At 43.2% G+C, this 13,793-nt stretch overlaps 1 protein-coding gene across 3 annotated transcripts in view; it reads left to right on the top strand.

Annotated features, from left to right (window-relative positions):
• The window catches only part of CSGALNACT1 (chondroitin sulfate N-acetylgalactosaminyltransferase 1), a 299,964-nt gene that overhangs the window by 253,669 nt on the left and 32,502 nt on the right, over window positions 1-13,793 (top strand). For all 3 annotated transcript variants that reach the window (XM_090258275.1, XM_090258277.1, XM_090258276.1), the window contains exon 4: window positions 10,878-11,094. In XM_090258275.1, the coding sequence (XP_090114401.1) occupies window positions 10,878-11,094 (217 nt within the window). The remainder of the gene's footprint in view (window positions 1-10,877; window positions 11,095-13,793) is intronic.

Genomic DNA, 13,793 nt, shown 5'->3' with positions numbered 1-13,793 from the left:
CTCTGGGCAGCTGAACTTCATGGCATTCTGGGCTCCCACAGAAATGTTCCAGCAAACGAAGTGGAAGCTGCATCGCTCAGCTGTCCTTTTGTGGGCAAAGCAATCACAAGCCCGCTCAGATTCAAGAGGAGGAGATATAGACCTCTTCCCTTGGTGGGAACATTGTCAAGAATTTGGTGGTCATGGCTTATTTGAGAAAAATAATATTTAGGGAGTTACTACCTGAATAGGTTAAATATTACCAATTGTTAAAATTCCCTCTAAGTTAAAAGAAAATTCCTTATATTAAGCTATCATCTGAAAATTGCATGTTCAATAGACCACATTATTTTAATATCCTATGGAATTATTTTTAGGCTTTAGTTGTACAACATCAGTCTTATGATATGTTACTGAAGTTACTGTAAGAGTTTTGTAGACGTGATGGCTCTCATAATCCTAAGATTACAACTGTATTTCTCCTGGTTTCTTGTTATTTTCATGGACACGGTGAGTCATGTATTGTTTAGTGCATGTGTTATACAGTGGTGAAAACTGAAGCTTTGAGAACTTTGTCAGAAGTCATAGAGCAAGTTAATGATTGAATGGAGTGAAAATTCAGGTCTCTCTTTCTCCTGGGCCAGACTGTATCTCTAAGAACTTTCCTTCACTTTGTTACCTAAGGTGTTATTTTATGATTTGCCATCTCACAGGGTTTTAGCATGACCCAAAGGCAGATTAGTTTATTAAAAAGGATGTTCCTGTTGGGCTGAAAAACCTCAGAGCTCCCAGTAGTCAGTATTAAAGTTGTTTTCTAGGGTGCTTTTCACTCAGAAGGAAAAATGTTTTTTACCCTCTGCTTATGTCTTTTGTTTCTCTTTGGGGATCAGGTTGGGGTGCGTGGCCATGTCCAAGTCTGCGTTTCTAGGGACCTGGAGGAAAATGTAACGTAGGATGCATTTTCCAATTAAAAGCTGATCTCTGGGGGGTTTTCTTTAAAACTTTACAGTGGTTGGAACATACTGTTTTACAGTTTAAGATTCAGATTGTTATATTTTAGCTATAGCCATTTGCCCCCAAAATAAAAGAAAATCCACAAACCAATATCCAAACAAAACCAAAAACCTATGTGGTGGCAAATGTGAAGAGCTCCTTGGTGTGATTCATAAGGCCTTTCATGATGTGGAAACTGCTTGACCTTTAGACTCATGTGTGACCATGTTCTTGACCTGGCCCTTCCAGCCTTCTTCAATTTCACTGAGTCCCTCCCATTACTAGGCTTGCATGTTTACATGTATAATTAATCAATGCATGTAAATTAGCATTAATAATACATGTATAATTAACACCTGTAAATTATTATTAAATTAATACATGTATTATTATTAATCCCACTTGTTAAAGTTGAGGAAATTACTTTCAATGATTCAGTCAATAATGTATTATTTTAATTTTCAAAGGCAAGTTTTAAGACTGACCTTTCTGTTACACCTTGAAAGTTGATTAGCTTTCTGAAGTATCTTTATTGATGTTCTCTGCCTTCAAAAGTCAATCTCAAAAAGAAAAATAGAACAGAAAGGAGAGCTATAAACATTCTTTTTATTATAAAGTTGATTTACCTTTAAAGAGCTTTACTATAACATGCTCTTAAATTCAGCTGTCTCTCTGTGAGCATATCATTTGTAACCTTGAGCAAGTTACTTATTTAACTTCTGTAAAAACGCCAATTCACCCATCTGTAAAAGGAAATGGGTAGATGACTTTACCTCTTTGGAATATTTTTTAGAATTAAGACATTTGTGAATGTGGTTTGAGAAGCAGACATGAGCCGAGGTAATGTAAATATAGTGAGGCTGTTTGTCCTCTATCTTTGTGATAAGTTGCTTAAGTGGTTGTACACCTACAAGCTCAATGGTTAGCCAAAGACAACGGTGTGGACACACGTTCCTTGCCCTTTGACCTTGCTTATTGCTGCTGCCTCTATCTTAAATTTTCTGCTTTTCTACCACATCCTGGATATACTGTCTCACGGTGTTTTGAGAGGAAGTCCCACAGCTGTTCGGAAACGTACCCTGATAATGGCTGCTCTGACTTTCCTTCCTTGGATGTTTGTTCTGGAATTCCTACAGAACTCTCCACTATCTTAGACCACCACTGTGGTCTAGCTTCTTGAACTCCAATTAGTCCAGGTAGGCGTCTAGTCTGTGTACATTTTCACCTTTGGTTTCTTTAAGTAAGGTTATGGAAAGAGGTGGAGCTGCCATTTCTTTCTAAGAAGCCAACAACCCTTGAAGAATAAGAATCTGGGGTGAAAAAGAGATCTGTAGTAGTTGGGGTCCTGAGCAGCACCTTGTCTGGTCTGGCCAGTGTGAATGCCTTGAAGGAGAGAAAGTGCAGAGACCTGATTTCCAGGGAAGCCATATCCTGGGTCTCTTCATCTCCTGGAAGAGCCCCATTTTTCATTAAACTTAAACGTCCTCAGAAATCCATCGTTTCCTGTGTGTTCTGTTATTTCTTCTGACTTGAGTCTCTTTGTTGTTTATTCTTACTTTGACCCATTTCATGTCCTTTGACCCTGCCTTTCCTTAGGCTTTGCTCCACCCTCTCCTGGACCCAATACTATTTACCTTCAGCCACTTTATTCCCAGCGCATGACTTCCTCCCCTCCCATGCTTGTCCACGGAGCCCAGTCCTAGATCAGTGAGTCCCCGCCTTTTCTCCCCTTTCCCCTTTTCTCCATGCCGCTGGGAGAGTCACTGAGTGTACGCGCTGATGTAGGTACAAGGGTACTATCTTCAGCCCAGCCTCCCATTTGTGCTGTTTGGTAATTCCTTTCCATGTCCTTACCCCACTCGATGCCCCAATCTCCTCCGTCCTAGCCCTACATCACTCCTGTCAAAGTCTGCACCCCACCCTGAATCCACTCCCTCTTAGTGTTGCCTTCCTTCTGCTTCACTGAGAAATTACAGACATTCTTCTCATGAGTTCCTTCGGCTCCTTGCCTGCACTGTCTGTACCCTGCTCTCCTCCTCTGTCCTGCTTTGGGAAATAGGTGACACTTCTCTGTCCAAGACCAAGTCCTTTCCTGGGTTGTAGATTCCACCCACCTCTCCTTTTCTCATTCTGTCCTGTAGCCTCATTATCTACTTCTCTTAGTTCCTTCCTCTCAGCCTATGGGGTTGTTTCTCCCTTCCCCACAACCCTTAAAAAGAAAGGCACTGTTAACTCTAGAAGTTACTACCGACTTGCATTCATTCCCTTCTTATCTGAGCACCTTGCTTCCTTCCCTTCCTTCTGTGCAGCGGATATTCATTAGGTTTGCAGAAAAAGATTTCTAGGTTTTATAGAGCTTACCGTCTAGTGGGGGGAACAGTAATTACTGTGTAAACAGGGTCATATGAAAGATGTGACAGAGAGGCTGGGGAGGGGGATACTGCAGAGAGTGAAACGGGAAGGCCTCTTTGAAGAGATGGCATTTGGGTGGAGACCTGAAAAGGGAGAAGGGTCATAGGACTCTGGGGGGAACGCATCCCAGAAAGAGGGCAGAGAATGGGCAAAGCAAAAGTCCTGAGGCAGGAATGAACTTGTTGAATCAAGCTCAAAGAAAAGTACGGGTATTTCCTCAACTTGCTCCTGCCACTTCCTCTCTCACCATCTTTCAAATCTGGTTTCATCCCTGTCACTCATCTGAAATCATTATTGATAAGGTCACCAGCGATCTCCTCGTGCCATCCAGTGGCACAGTTTGTCCTCAGTGTACTTAAGCTTGATGTGACAGCTGCACTGTTGAGCAGCCCCTCCTCAGCTGCAGGGGGCGGGGGGCGGGGGTGGGCTCCTTGCTACTCTGTCCTGCCTCTCTCTGTGCTTCTCTCAGTGCCACGGACCTCTCTGTCCCTTCTGTGGCCCTGCGCCCTCTGCACCTGCACAGTTGGGCTACTCCAGGCCTGCGTCCTGGGCTGCCTCTTCTCATTCTAGACTTCTGGGTGTTCTGACCCACACGCACAGCGTCTCCTCGTGTGCTGGGGCACCCAGCTCTGTCTAAAAAAGGCCTGTCCACTGAGCATCAGACCTCCTCATGCAGCTCCTCAACTCGGCCTATCCAGAGCTAAACTCTTGTCCCTTTTCTCACCCGTGATTGCAGTCAAACTACCTTCCTCCCCGCCACTCACCTGCTGTCCCACTTCTAACCAACTTCACCCCAGCTCGTTCTGTCATTTCTTGCCGAGCCATTGTGGCTCTTTCCTCATTGCTCTCTGGTCTCATTCCCCATCATCCATTCACACTCCACACTGCTGTGCGATGATAATATTGAAATGATCTCCCGTCGTGTTCCTGTTAAGGACCCAGCGTACTCCTGTGAGCTCCGGGACAGCGAGGATGACCTGCCGTGGCGGCGTGGTGCACCCTCGCTGTGCCCTCGTGGCCTTGCCAGCCTCATCTCCCACCTCTCTCCTTGCGCACAAGCCTTGCTGAAGTTTGCCAGACATAACAAGTTGGCTTTTGTTTGCCCTGTTTACTCAGTACATTTGCTTATGCTGTTATCTTCGGCAGAATGCCCTCTCTGGGTGTAGCCTTGGCAAACACTCAGTCAGTCTTCAGTTCTGCTGAAATATCTTTGACATCAAACTGCCCATGCCCTCCAGCAGGTGGAGAAGCCCCCCTTTTTCTTTCTTCCCTGACACCTTGGGCAGACTCTAGTAGGAGCTTCTCATATTATTTATGCCTGTTATGTTTACCTGCCTGCCTTCTTCTCTAGAACGTGAATTCTGAAAGCACAGTGATTTTTATCATGGTCATCTTTATATCTCTAATACAGAACACAATTTATAAGAAAAATCAATAAAGATAAAAGTAGCCATGTCAAGGGAATATGAACCCTATGAGGCTGGGGGGTCACTTGATGAGGAACCCAGCCCATCCTACTATACAGGAATCATTTGCTTCCTAGGTATTGTCAAATACCAATAGGTTTCGTGGAGTGATAGGTAGGTTGTAGTTTTGTGGGAAAAAAATGGCTCTAGAAAGTCAACTGCTAGTACTAGTGATGAAGTAAGGAGGAGCTCTAAGTGAGGTTCTTATCAATTTCTGGTTAACAGCCAGGTGTTGAATTTGTCTGCCTGGATCTGTGACATGAATAAATACACACCAAATACAATAAATAGAAACATGCAAAGTGCTTCATGAATTGTTTCAGTAAGGATACCAGTCCATGCTGCCACTTCTTATCAGGTGAAAGTTGAAAACGGTGATACATTTGAATCAGAACCTGTGCAGAAGCTGCTATGAACAGGCACTCTGTGATGCCCAAGAAAGCAGGGTGTGTACAGATGTTTCTATATCCCTGCAGATGAGGAAAAGCTTTACAGTGGTTACTTTCTGTTGTTTTTTTGTGGAGAGAAATTTGTGTTATAGTATCTGAGCATTTGGCAGTCTTAGGACATCTTTTCACAAATGTCAAGTGTCAGCTACATTCTCTAAGAAAATAGAGCTGACAACAGATGGCACTGTATTGGTGTCTCATTTACCTCATGTGGTCTGAGAATGAGATATGCCATCTTAGCAGAATTTTCTAGGTAACTGAAGCATCATTTTGGAGTAAAATCTTTCTCAAGTATTTCCATGTCTCCCTTCTTGAACAGAGTCAGGATAATGTACTCTTGCAGTAACAGAATAAGTAGATGTATGCTCTTTGAGATATTTCAGAGGCAGTTTACATGGGGAGTGTTTTTTCTTTGTATTAAATGATCTCATTTAAATTTCTTTTTAAAGTGATGTTCTTCCTCCTCCTCTGCTGCCAGCAGGTGACCCATCACTTTACTACTGTCAGCATTTCTGCTGTTACAGATTTTCTTTTCCTATATACTCATTCTTTTTCTTGTTAGCAATACTTCTTCATGAAAACACCTCCTTTCAAAATGTGCTCCTTTGAATGTGTAATAGACTAGGAGCTCAGTTGATTGTTGTTTAGCAACTGTTACTATTATGTGTTAAAGGAAGAGAAAAGCCCTAAGGGTGCATGTGAAGATAATCTGTGGCTAAATGAACTAAGAATTTACTACAGACTTGCGGTGGTTTATTCTGACTTCTGTGTTTTATGTTCCTGCCTTTGTACACTCTGAGTCATTCATGTTATATATGAAAGTGACCTCTAAGGAGTAAACCCATGTACAAGGGTATGTTTCAATGACTCATTAACGGGTTTGGTGAAGGCAGACAAACCACAACTTCTCGGGCCCCAGTTTGCTCATCTGTAAAATGAAAAGCCTGGGTTAGATGATATCCTTTTATGTTCTCATATGCCAAAAAGGTAGTTCAGCAAAGAAGAGTTTGAAAGCCCTTAGACTCAATTGTCTGGAGGACTGAGTGATCACTTGGGTTTGGGGCTGTCATGGAATCTTCCCAGAGGAGGAGGGTCAGATTTAGGAGGGTGGGAGGGGAGAGGTGGTCCGGCCGAGAGTCAGAGGAGAGCAGTTATTGTGGTATAACACATGTAACATAAGATTTACCATTTTAACCATTTTTGAGCCACAGTTTCATGGCATGAAGTACATTTATGTTGTTACATAACCATCACCAGTCCCATTTCTAGAACTTTCCCATCATGTCAAATAGGAACTCTGTTCCCATTAAACACTAACTCCCCATTCCCTGCCCTACCCCCCATCCCCAGCTCCTGGTAACCACCAATCTACACTCTGTCTCTATGAATTGGACTATTCTAAGTACCTCATGTAAGTGGAATCCTACAATATTTATCCTTCGGTGACTGATTTATTTCACCTAGCTCATGTGTTCAAGGTTAATCATGTTGTAGCATGTATCAGAATTTCATTCCTTTTAAAGACTGATATTTCATTGTATGTATATACCATGTTTTGTTATCCATTTATCTGCTGATGGAAGTTTGGGTTGTTTCCATCTTTCAACTATTGTGAAAAATGTTGCTGTGAACATGTGTGTACAAGTATCTGTTCGAGTCTGTGTTTTCATTTCTTCTGGGTACATACCCAGAACTGGAATTGCTGGATCATATGATAACTGTATGTTCAACTTTTTGAGGAACCACCAAATTGTTTTCCACAGAAGCTGTGCCATTTTATATTCCCAACAACATTGTAGGAGGCTTCCAGTTTCTCCTGGGGGAAGAGTAGTTGTATGTGCTCAGTATAAACCAGATTGACTGGAACCCAGATTTCACATGAGGCAGGGGCAAGACCTACAATTAGGACAGTAGATTGGGGCCAGATATGGAGGATCTTAAAAGCTGGTCATGGTATTAGTACTTTATTCTCTAGGCTTTGTAAAGCTGGCGAGGGCTCCTGAGCTGGGGGAAAGCCAGAGTATAGTGCTACTATAAGAAGGCTAAGGGTCAGAGGGTATGTGCGGGATGTATTGGGTCCTGGATGTGGGACATGGGTCTGCAGAAGGTGGCAGTGATCCAGCTGGGACACCTAGGCTCCGTGTAGGAAGGGGGGAAAGGCAGGGATAAAGTGGAGACACTTCTGGGCTCAGCAGTGCAGCACTGGCCACAGCCTCTGCACACTCATGTAGAGTGAGGGTAAGGATATGAGTATAAGGAGTGGTACCACCTTGGCCTCAGGATTTCTTCTTCTTCCTCTTCTTCCTCTTCCTCCTCCTCCTCCTCCTCTTCCACTCCTCACTCAAGAATAAGCTTACTGATTTTAGAGAGAGGGGAAGAGAGGGAGAGAGAGGGGAAGAGAAACACCAATGTGAGAGAGAGATACGATTGGTTGGCTGTCATACACACCCCGACCGAGGTTCAAACCGGCAACCCAGTCATGTGCCCTGACTGGGAATTGAACCTACAACCTTTTGGTTTACAGGATTATGCTCCAACCAACTGAGCCACACTAGCCAGGACCTCATGATTTCTGAGGTCCTACTTTGAAGACAGGATGTAGAGAGGGGGCCTGCATCTACTGAAGGCATAGACATTTGCAGCAGACCGCAGAGCTTTCTTGGATACCTGGAGGTGTCCGCACCTTGTGGCCATTCTAGGATGGGGCCACCTTCAGTCGGGTAAGACGAGCATTAGGATGCTTGCACAGGGAGCAGAAACATGAAGCTCAAAATAAGTTTGGAGAGAAAGAAGGGAAAAGAGGGTGCCAGTTAGGGTGTCTAAACCAGAATTTTAGCTAGTTCCAAAGTTCATTTCGATCTTCAGTTTGCACAGTGCACAAAAATGATACTATCCTACAAAATATTACAAGGAAGGTGTTCGTGTGACCGATTTACTTTGCATTTGCCATTGTGCATGCCAGGTGATTGGTGACAGCCGTTCCTGCCTCAGAATGCTTCTGCCCTCTTTCCTCTTGGTCCCTTTGTGTTTTCACCAGTAAGGATTTCTAGAAGGCACAAGGGTCCAGTTGGGAGTTGTCCTTTGTGTTATAGGAAGACTGAGAGTACCGTTTGTGCTCGCGTGTGCTTGTGGGTGTCATGGGCAGATGGCTGGGTGTGGGTTTTAGTGGACTTAGGTTGCAAGAGAGTTTTTAATAGCTTATTTAGAATAGACTAAAGGGATCTGAAACCAGATTTATAAGCCATAATTAATTTCATTAGGCGGAGTATGAGGAAATATGCCGAAGAGTTGGTGTGATAACTGTTTCCGGGCATAGGATGCTGAAGACAGTGAAGCAGCAGCTGAAATCATGGCTGCGAGTTAGCCTGGGTGTACGGGCCTTCCTGGAAACACGAACAAGGCTGCCGCCCGTCACTCCGGGCTGACGGTGCATGCTTCGCACAGGCAGCCGTTCTGACGTGGCCCTGAGAATCATTGTTAATAAAACTCACTACATTCTCTGGGTTCTTTGTAAATTGATGTCCATCCCCTGAGACGGGTTTGTGTGTATCTCTACCTGTATTTTCAATCTGTGGATTTAGATTTTAAAAATTAATGATTCTTATCCTGGTGCTGAGAAAGAAAATGACTCAGTTAAAAAACAAAAACAACAACAACAAAAACAAGAAACAATCCCCAGCCCACGTACATTTTTATCTGCATGTTAAACTGTCAGCTGCCTTTCCCGCATTTATTGCTGTGTGGAGAGGGTACGCATGCTGACATGAATAGCGGAGCTTGACAAGACCCAGCCACCGAGGCCGGCAGGCCTGTTTGGTTGTGCAGATATGCTGTTACTGAATGCGACTCCTTTCTAACTCAGCCCAGCCTTATTTGGGCCCTGGAGTTGGTGGCTTACCCGGCTGTGTAGACGTGTTAGTGAAGGGGAAGAACCTGGTTCCTTAATGAGTACTAGTTGCCTGAGAGAATTAACAGCCTTTGAAGGGAACGATTGCACATGTTCAGAGAGGTCCTTTGAGCTTCCTAAGGAATGAACCTCCTTCTTTCTTCCATGAGTGGCCCTGCAGGGGCTCTGAATTCTGTTTCATCATGAGCTCAGGAAAACTCCTCTCAGCTTCCCTGACTTTGAGGGCTGTGGAGCAGCATGCCCGTCACCCAAGGAAGTGATGAAGGCTTCAGAAGAGGACTCAGCCCTTGGAACTCTGCACCAGGCCCTGGGGTCACCCACACTCAACTGTCACTGCCAGTGGATTGCACATTTTGTATCTCCAGACAGGCCATGGGACAGCTGTGAGAAATGACACTATAAAAATCCCAGAGTTCTCTATGTCACACCCCAAGGAGATCCAAACTTAGAACAGGATCAAAGAGGCTATAAAACCGGAGTTATGGGATGAAGGGCTCCTATCAGGCAAAGAACAGAGATGAGGACTTGGTAGTGTTTGTGAGGAAGACCTGTAGTTCCCACTGAAGAGGAGGGAGAGTAAGGAAGGAAAGAGAAGTGGTTTGGGAGAGGCCTTAAAAACTGTAACTGGCTGATCGTTTCCCTGGAAATTTACTTTTGTAGCTACTCAAAGACTGGAGGGTGCTTTCTAGCTATTGTGGGATTAAGAGGAAGGAAAGGGTATGGAATAGAAAACATGGCAAATCAAAGATAACAGATGAGGAAGCTTATCTGGTGACTTGTTGAATTTTAGCTTTTTTTTTTTTCTTTACTATAGGAAAAATGCCCACAATATCAGTGACTCTAGACACCAGGGATTGTGCACTCATTAGACAGGGAAGCTTTGTTGGGTCCAGCCCTTGGGAGGCTCACCCTGAGAGTTGAGCTGAGATTCTGGCTCACATCTTCAGTCTGACAAGTGGGACTGTGTGGCTTTTCAGTAACAGCGACATGGGGGAGAACACAGTTTCGGGGGGTGGGTTCATAAATAGACTTGCTCTGGAGCACGGAGCTAGGCTGCTTCCCAGAGGTAGGAAGGACAATGTGAAATTAAGATGTGTGCCTGTCACAGTGCTGGGTATTTTAAGTGTTGTCTGTTTTAATGCTTCCAGAAGCTTCCAGAGGACCACATGACCCATAGGACTGGCCCTGAGCCTCTCCAAGTTACCTTAAATAGAACACTATAGTCAGTTAATCTGAAATGGCTATAATTTTTAAGAGATAATGTGAATGCAGTATTTGAATTAAATAAATATAATAATTATTTTATCTAATCATGTTGCAGAAAATGCAGATAGTAGCAGAAGAGAAAAAGCACATAACCCCGCTCCACATCATAGCTAGTCTTATTTTGACATGTTTCCTTATAGTCCTTTCTTTAATGCCACTAAATATAGTTTCATATCCAGCATTATAAACTTCCCCCATGTTTTTATGAAGTCTTCATAACTGTGATTTTAAATTAATGGTACTCTGATGTCTTTGGGGGTTTTTGAAAGTGGGAGCATTTTGAATTTTTTAATAATTATTAGTTGTAGAGATTTGATTTTAATTTTTAATTTGTTTTTTAAAGGCATATTGTGCTACATCTCAGCTATAAAAAAAAATTATCTTTTCCTGTATTTCTGTTAACAGGGATCTACCGCACAGAAAGGGATAAAGGCACTTTGTATGAACTCACGTTCAAAGGGGACCACAAGCATGAATTCAGACGACTTGTCTTATTTCGACCATTCGGCCCTATCATGAAAGTAAAAAAAGAAAAACTCAACATGGCCAACACACTTATCAACGTGATCGTGCCACTGGCAAGGAGGGTGGACAAGTTTCGACAGTTCATGCAGAATTTCAGGTTTGTTTGTTTGCACCTGTTTATCTTCCTCCGTGTGGTGTCTGTTAAACGCTGATATCATTTCCCGTCATCTCCCTCATTTCCCCTGCCAAGTACAAAGGCTTCTTTCTCTTCTTGTTCACTTCTGTTTTCTTCATATCAATGTTATCATTTGTGTTTGCCTTTCCCTAAGGCAATTAAAAAACTACCAGATAAGCAGATTTACCTTCAGAAGGGGAAGAGAGTAGGAAGGACTGGGTTTTCATCAGGGTCTGCAAAAGATGGCCTCCTGCCTGCTGTGTGCAGTTCTAACTTGACTTTGGGCTCAGATTTGGGGATATTCAGGGCTATGCTATTTCATTAGTAGAGTGGGCCCTCTCTCAGACTCTCAAAGGCAAGTGCCACATGGCCATGGACTTGTGCTAGAGGCTGCACACGCTCTGCCATAGGCTGGCTTCATTTGCTGTCCTGCTCTAGCAACATCTGGAGTGGGTTGAATCCGAATCTATTTTTTATTCTAATATATGTCTCTTCAGACATTAAATTTAGAATTATGCCAAGAAGTTTCCAAGCACCCATTTCTGTAACTACTCAAGAAAGCTAAGTGTTGTTTTATTTTCAGATGCAGGAATGTCATTGTTACATGTGTGTCTCTAAGGTCTTGCAAAATGTTGGATCTTATAAGCTACGATGACTAACATTCACTTACTGGTTGAAGTTAATCAGCTAACTTAGTTAGCTAGCTTGTTTTAAAGATAGGAAGTCATATATATCTAATTATAAATCTTGGAAATCAAACTTATTTTTAATTTTTTACTATTAAATTCACATTATTAAAAGCCAGTAATGCTGAGTATAAGGGTATGTTGATACTTCTTGAAATTCTGGATGTTGAATGCACTCTTTAAAAAATTTTTACATTTGAAAGTAACCCTTTCCTAATTAAATTTTAAGGTCAGAAGCAGTTGTCTTAGAAGAGACCTCTGGAGGCCATTTGGTCTAATCCTCCCCTAGTTCAGAATCCCTCGATAGATAGCATTCTGACATGCCGCTTTTCTATGCAATGTATGTGTGTACCAGGTAACTAACTCCCTGCTTCACGAGGTAGGCTGCCTCTGTGTTGACCAGCTCCAGATAGAAAGCTGACGTTTATTAGGACCTGAAGTCTGCCTCCCTGTAATTTCACCCAGTGGGTCCAGTGCTAGCCTCTGAAGAAATAACTGAACAAACCCATTTCCTCTTAAACATCATAGCTTTTCAGATATTTAAAGAAAGCTACCATAACTCTCTTTGTTGCTTCTGTGATATCATAGGAGTAGGCAGACTGATCTTTCCATCTGTTCCCAGTTTGTAGAATACCCCTGTGACCATGACCACTTGACTCTCGGCCATGTTCTTCGGCTCCAGTGCTGAAGTGTCTGTGTAGCGTTGGCTGCTGTCAGCCTTCCTTTGGTGTTCCTCTGTTCTCTCTCTGGGCTCTCTTTGGAATGGCAGAGTGCTGCTGGTTGATGAAGCATTACGTTCTTAGAGGGGCTGAACCTGTGGCTGGCACTAGTTATTAAGTCAAATCATTATTCCCAGAAGCTGGTCTGCCCATATCTGGGACTAGTTCATAATAAGTTCCTTTGGCCAGGAAGCTGTCTAGGGGTTGCCAGATTAAGGGCCCTGAGATTTGCTTCAGCGGCCGGGCCAGTCTCTGAGCGTGCTGGGCTCAGTAAGGTAGTGCTTGCGCTAAAGGCATGTCTGCTCAGGGAAGGACCAAGTCGTCTGTGTAGGACTCTGGAGCCTGAAATAGCAAGCTATACATGACTGGCATGTGTATGTAAGATATATATTGCCTTAGTGTTATGAGGATTGCAAGAAGTTAACAATGAAAGTAATAGAAAGGAAGTATTGTGAAAAAAGTAAAATTGAGTAGCTCACAAATCACCAAAATTGAGCTGGTGAAGTGAAATGTAATTCTAGTTAATGTTTTAAAAGCCAGCAAAAACCCTAGCGCCTTGTTTCTTGACTGGCGCCCTTGAGATGCCCTTTGTTGTGGGCAGGCAGGAGAGGGTGCTAGTAAGACTTGTTACTCGGGAGGGATATTCAGAAGCCTGAGTGTGTTCCGGCTGCTTGACCCAGCGTCCGGCTGAGAAGACAAGTTGGAGAGGCAGGGCCTGCCTTCACGGGGAGTAAATCTACTCACATGAAGCTGGAAGCAACAGCAGAAATCGACACGGGACAGTGGGGCTCAGAAAGACTTCTTCCCAGGGCAGAGGACGCTGGAGCAGAAGCCTGAGTGTGGAGTTTGCTCTGTAGTCCAGGTGTTTCTGGGTGTATTGAGTTGCTGAAAAAAAAAGTGAGATGAGAAATGGTACTCAAACCTGAGGCTGTTGAATCCTGTGTCAGTGAAGGAGGCATTTCAAATTAGCCAGCACAGAATGGATTGATTAGGGCATGGCTTCAGCACCGCTAATTAAACACAGAAAATATTCAATTCGTACTTCACACCAAAACCCAAAGTAAACTCTGGTCAATTAAATATTTAAATGCAATGAATATGACCATAAAAAGTATTGGGAGAAAATATAAAGGCTATTTATTAAATATTTGGTATTGCCTTTATGAAGTCCCTTCCATCCCAGGACTGGAAATTATTAACTGTGGTAGGCACTGAAGATGGCATGATGGATAATTTACCTCCTTCTTTTGGATTCTCTCTGTTTTATAAATTTTTA

The sequence above is a fragment of the Furipterus horrens genome, unplaced genomic scaffold, assembly GCF_987537825.1.
Source record: "Furipterus horrens unplaced genomic scaffold, mFurHor1.1.pri manual_scaffold_12, whole genome shotgun sequence".
Taxonomy (NCBI): Eukaryota; Metazoa; Chordata; class Mammalia; order Chiroptera; family Furipteridae; genus Furipterus; species Furipterus horrens.
Note: the sequence above shows the minus strand (reverse complement) of the source record. Positions and strands in the feature narration are given on the sequence as shown.